Raw genomic sequence first — 6000 nt, forward strand, 5'->3', positions numbered from 1 at the left:
CACCCAGGGTCGCTGCAACCATTTAGGCAAACTAGGCGGCTGCCTAGGGCGCCTAGTGGTTGGGGGCGCCTAAAAGCCCCCTCAGGCGAGGAGGTGGAGGTGAGCTGGGTGGGGGGGCGCGTGGAAAGGGTTGCCTGCAATAACAAGGGGGGGGCACACCAGGGAACCACTCCCTGCCTCAGCTCACCACCACTCTGCCTCCTCCGCTGAGCACACAGCCCAGCTCTAAGTCTCCTCCAATCAGCGCCACAAGCCTGGGCAGGGAGGAGAATTAGAGCAGGGCCAGTGTGCTCAGTGGAGGAGGCAGAGCCGAGGTGAGCTGGGGCGGGCTACTCAGGCAGGCTTAGTTTCCGCAGGAGGTCTCCCCAGGCAGGGTTAGCTGCCGGGGGCAGGGGGAGTCTCCCCAGGCAGGGTTAGTTGCCATGGGAGGATGGGGGAAGAGGGGTTAGCTGTCACGGGTAGGGGCAGCTGCTGCGGGGGGGCTCCCCGGGTGAGGGGCTGATTTAGCTGCCATGGGGGGGGTGAGGTTAGCTGGAGGGGGTGCAAGGTGGAAGTTTCGCCTAGGGCACAAAACTTCCTTGCACCGGCCCTGCTGCCACCCCTGGAGGCAGGGCCGGCTTTAGGCCAATTCAACCAATTCCCCCGAATCGGGCCCCGCGCCTAAGAGGGCCCTGCACCCAAGTCCTGCCGGTGCACTGTACCAGGGTGGCCCAGCTTCCCCAAGGGGCAATTTAAAGGGCCTGGGGCTCCCAGCAGGGACAGGGGTCTCAGGCCCTTTAAATTGCCATCAGAGCCCCACTGCTGAAGCCCTGGGGTAGGGTTGCGGGGCTCTGGGGGCTGTTTAGAAGTCCGGGGCTCCCGTTGCTTCTACCTCCCCTGTATCCCCTGTACCCGCACCCCTGCCCGCACCCCTGCCCGCAGCCAGCCCCTGCTGCACCCCCTGCTCTGCCTGCAGCTAGCCCCACACCCCTTGCCCTGCCTGCAGCCAGCCCATCTCTGCAGCCAGTCCCGCACCCCTTGCCCTGCCCGCAGCCAGTCCCGCACCCACTGCCCTGCCCGCAGCTAACCCTGCCCACACCAGCCCCGCACCCCCTGCCCTGTCTCCAGCCAACCCCTGCCGCACCCCTCTGCCTGAAGCCAGCCAGTCCTACATTCCTCTGTCTCCAGGCCTGCCAACCCCTGCTGCACTCCCCTGAGGCCCTGCCTGCAGCCAGCCAGCCCCACACACTCCTGTCTCCAGCCAGCCCCGTACCCCTTGCCATGCTTGCAGCCAGCCCCGGCCTGCAGCCTGCCCCACACCCCCTGCCCTGTCTGCAGCCAGTCCCGCACCCCCTGCCCTGCCTGCAGTCAGCCCGTCTGCAGCCAGCCCCACACCCTTTGCCCTGCTTGCAGCCAGACCCTGCCTCCAGTCAGCCCCTGCCCTGCCTCCAGCCAGCCCCATGTCCACTAGTGCCCTGCAGTTCCCAGGGTAGTAACCCTGGGCACCTGCTTCAATGAGAGGGGCAGGGAGCAGCTGGGACCCACACATGTGCACACCCTAGGATGACCAGACAGCAAGTGTGAAAAATTGGAATGGGGTGGGGGGTAGTAGGATCCTATATAAGAAAAAGACTCCCAAATCGGAACTGTCCCTATAAAATCGGGACTTCTGGTCACCCTAGCACACCCCCAGGGAGTGGCGGGGACCCACACATGTGAAACAGAGCTCATTTCTAGTCCAGGCCCATCTTTTTAAAAAAGAACTTTAGGTAGGGTTAACTTACATCCGTATTTTTCCGGACATGTCCAGCTTTTTGGTTCTTAAATCGCCATCGAGAGGAATTTTTAAAAATATGGACGTATGGTAACCCTATTGGTACAAAAAATACATACTGTGGAACATCCCTTAAATCAGAACTTTTTACAGGGAACCAGCTGCTAAGAAATGAAAGGCTTTTTTTTTAACATGGTTTTTTTTTAGTCAGCCCTGCCAGGGCCCTGCCGAAAATGTTCGAATTGGGCCCCGCACTTCCTAAAGCCGGCCCTGCCTGGTGGACCCCTTTTCCACCCCACTAAGGAGGCTAGCACCCAGGCAAGTGTTTCCTAAATGGCCAGCCCTATCCCAGTAGGCATTTTAGAGGACAGTGCCTCAGCAGGGGACAATGGTTCCCAAAGCTCCCTGGTGCACAGAAGGAATGTTCCCACTGTGCCACCCTCTGGAACAGTGTAGCGTGGGCTCCCCTTGCAGATGATGCCCTGTTAGGCTGGCTGGGGAGAAGGTGCGGGAAGGCTGAGGGCTCTGTCTCCTCTCCTCCCTCAAACACACACTTCTGGAGTGACCCAATGCAAAGATGGGTTGGCAACGAGGCTGGCCCAGGTAACAGGGTACAAGGAGGGGCACAGTCCCGGTGCCCTGTTCCTTTTGTGCAGCCATGAGCTGGTCCTTTGGTTCCCCTCCCGGTGCAGCGGCCCGGAGGACCGCACGTGGGACAACAGCAGTCTCGCCAGCTCTGCAGGAAGGGCGTGGGCCTCCCCGCTTGTCCCCAGGCTCGGAGCTGGAGCTTAAGCGGCGCGCAGGGGATCCTCCTCTTTCGGAGGCGCGCACAGGCTCGTTCCGCAGCGCACGGCTTGGCTACAGGTGCCCCCGGGGCTCGCCGACTCCTCCTTCCCCTGGAGCGCACATGGCCCGAGCGCACGGAGGTGGCTCCTTCCCCGGGCGCTCCCCTTCCAGGGCGCGCCGCACACCTGAGCCCCCCAGGCCGGCGGGGATGGGCTCCGCTCGGGACCGCAGGCTGGTGGGGCGGGCTCGTCCCCTGCCGGGAGCAGCCCCCACCCCCTTTGCCTCCCCCCCCCCGCGCTCCGGGGGACCAGGAGGAGGAGCGGCTGGCAGGCTGCGCTCTCTCGCTTACCTTGCAGCGCGGCCGCGCTGGTGCCGGCGGACAGGAGCCCGACGATGCCGCAGAGCAGGAGCAGCAGCCGGGCCATGGCATGGGAAGCGCTAGGGAAGGGCGCCAGCCTCTCCAGGGCGGGGGCGCAGGGTCAGATCCCCGGCGGCGGCTGGGGCCGGGACAGCGGCAGCTTCATCTGGGCACGTGGCAACCCCGAAAGGCACCTGAAAGCGGGGAGCATGTGAGTGAGGGCGCAAAGTCCCGGCTGAGCGGATCCGCCCCAGGCGCCTGGAAAAGTCCGCAGAAGAGTTTGGGGAAACTTAATTCGAGTGGACTCGGCGCCTTTCGCTTTCGGTTTCGCATTAAAGTCGCAGCAATCTGGTCAGGGGCATTTGCAAGCGAGGGGGGGAGGGGACAGTTTGACTCTCAGCAGCCCGAGGGATAGTGACACCTGGCTCCAGCCCTGCGGCACCTGGGTGAATCCAAGTCACCTCCCTTCCAGCACCGAGAGGGGAAGGTGACACGTGGAACCAAGCGGCTGGTGCGCAGAGGGAGGGCACTGACACCGCTAGCTCTCTTGGGAGCTTGTTCTAGGGTCACGCTATTAATTGCTGTGTCTTGTTCTCTCACCGCCCCCCCCCCCCATCAAATTACTCAGTTGAACCCTCCACAAACTGGGCAGCCTCTATGGGGGATAAAAAAAAACCCTGTGAGTGGCCTAGATCAGCTGATTCAGGCTCAGGGGACTCGCTTCTGGGCTGAAAAATCACTGTGTGTAGGTCAGGGGTAGGCAACCTATGGCCCGTGTGCAGAAGGCGGCACGCGATCTGATTTTCAGCAGCACTCACGCTGCCCGGGTCCTGGCCACCGGTCCAGGGGACTCTGCATTTTAATTTAATTTTAAATGAAGCTTCTTAAACATTTTAAAAACCTTATTTACTTTACATGCAACAATAGTTTAGTTCTATATTATAGACTCATAGAAAGAGACCTTCTAAAAACGTTACAATGTATTACTGGCAGGTGAAACCTTAAATCAGAGTGAATAAATGAAGACTGGGCACAGCACTTCTGAAAGGTTGCCGCCCCCTGGTGTACATGTTCAGACTAGAACTGGAGCCCAAGCTCTGGGAGTTGAGACCCTGTGAAGGGGGAAGGTCCCAGAGCTCGGGCTCTAGCCCAAACTCAAATGTCTATGAAGATTTTTAGCTCTGCAGCCTGAGCCTCTAGGGTCCCGAGTCAGCTGCCTTGAGCCAGACACGTGCTGATTCTTTGAGCTAAGTGTGCCCCCTTCACTGTTTAGTACAAGCATTTGCAATGGGAGGAGTCCTTCACGTGTGCACTAATTTGAACAAGGTTTTAACTCAACCCCCTACCAAGGTTTCACCCAGCTCATAACAAAACAAAAAGTTAAAGCACATGTTACCCTTCTGCCAAGTGGAGCCTGCAGCAACTAGGGCTGGGTTCAATATCTAGAGCAGGGGTCGCAACCTTTCAGAAGGTTTTTAGAAGGTCTCTATAAGACTATAATATAGAACTAAACTATTGTTGTGTAAAAGGTAAATAAGGTTTTTTAAATGTTTAAGAAGCTTCATTTGAAATTACATTAAAATGCAGAGCCCCCCGGACTGGTGGCCAGGACCCGGGCAGCATGAGTGGAACTGAAGATCAGCTCGCGTGCCACCTTTGGCACGTGTGCCGTAGGTTGCCTACCCCTGCTCTAGAGGTTTATTTTCAACAATACAACACAGAACCAGCTTGAGCCCCCACCTAGTAAACTGAGGAAATTACACACATACCACCCCTTGGCATACGCACCAACTTTCCCCGGCGCCTGTGGGTGCTCGTGTCCCCCCCGCCCTGCCCCGTCTCTACCCTTTCCCCGCCCCTACCCTGCCCACATTCCAACCCCTTCCCCAAAGTCCCAGCCCCAACTCCGCCCCCTCTCTGCCCCTATTGGACCCCTTCCCCAAATCCCCACCCCAGCACTGCCTCTTCCCCGAGCGCGCCGCGTTCCACCTCCTCCTCCCTCCCTCCCAGTGCTTGCCACGCAAATCAGCTCTTCACAGTGCAAGCACTGGGAGGCAGGGGAGGAAAACGGTCATGTGGTGCACCCAGGGGAAGAGGCGGAGGTGAGTTGGGGTTGGGGAGCGGGGCGGGGAGCTGCCGGTGGGTGCTAAGCATCCACTAATTTTTCCCTGTGGGCAGGGGCTGCAAGTTATATGGACTTGTTGTGCCTGTAGTAAGAGGAGGCCCTAAGATGTAAACCTTGATATCAGAGGCCCGGTATGAGGCCTGAGGCCTGAACTAAGGTAATGGTCAAGACTTTGCTAACATAAAGCAAAGTTAAGCTGTGAGCCAGAGGCAGGCCCTGCTCACAGAAGCTGGCAAGGAAAGGGCTGATGCTGCAAGAAGATACATACCTAAAAGGTACTGAACATTAGGGATCAGAACATTCACATACTTGTACATTCCATACAGATAACAAGGAACAGACTGACCCATCCCAATGACGGGCAAAAGGATAATATGATGGATAGAGTTGTTTTGTTCGAACCAACAGGTACAAGGTGAGAGGCGGCACCTTACTACGTAGAGGGGTTGTACCTTGCTGCATAGAGGCGTTGCACCTCAATACGTCAGGAGTGATGTGTAACTTGTTTGTACCAGTGTATAAGAATGCATCCCTGGGGCGATGTCTTTTCCGGCCTAGGTGGCAGTGGAAAGTCCCTCCACTTACTGAGGCGAGTCCATTGACCGGGGGCACATACTCATAGTATGTCCTGTAGAGTAACAATCTGGAGGGAACTATTATGTGTCCAATATGACAATAAACCTGGCCGACGTGTCTTCGTACCTTACTAGAGTCTGTGGTCATTGGGGGTTCTCTTCGGGTCTGCTGTGTCAGCTATCTGCGCAGAGCTGGGGCAGCACACAGAGGGAACACATGCACGCAGCCGAGTGATACCAACAAGGAGAGAGCAGAGCAGAGCACCATACCGGTAGCGCTTCTGACAACACTGGTGACCCTGACCGCCAATATGGTGAGTAAGCGAGCTGTCCGGTGTAGGAATCGCGATCTAACATGGCAGAAAACCTCCAGCTAGTGAACCCCCTGATCCCCTCCCTTTTG

The 6000-nt window shown here is 58.0% G+C and overlaps 1 protein-coding gene across 4 annotated transcripts in view; it reads right to left on the reverse strand.

Moving 5' to 3' along the window:
• Nucleotides 1–3681, reverse strand: part of IL15RA (interleukin 15 receptor subunit alpha) — an 87137-nt gene extending 83456 nt beyond the window's left edge. For all 4 annotated transcript variants that reach the window (XR_004002452.1, XR_004002442.1, XR_004002437.1 and 1 more), the window contains exon 1: nucleotides 2889–3681. Coding sequence is in view for 1 of the 4 variants with exons in the window: in XM_030578892.1 (XP_030434752.1) it covers nucleotides 2889–2964 (76 nt within the window). In the remaining 3 variants the exon portion in view is untranslated. The remainder of the gene's footprint in view (nucleotides 1–2888) is intronic.
• Between the last annotated feature and the right edge of the window lie 2319 nt (nucleotides 3682–6000).

This window comes from Gopherus evgoodei, chromosome 1, assembly GCF_007399415.2.
Source record: "Gopherus evgoodei ecotype Sinaloan lineage chromosome 1, rGopEvg1_v1.p, whole genome shotgun sequence".
Classification (NCBI taxonomy): domain Eukaryota; kingdom Metazoa; phylum Chordata; order Testudines; family Testudinidae; genus Gopherus; species Gopherus evgoodei.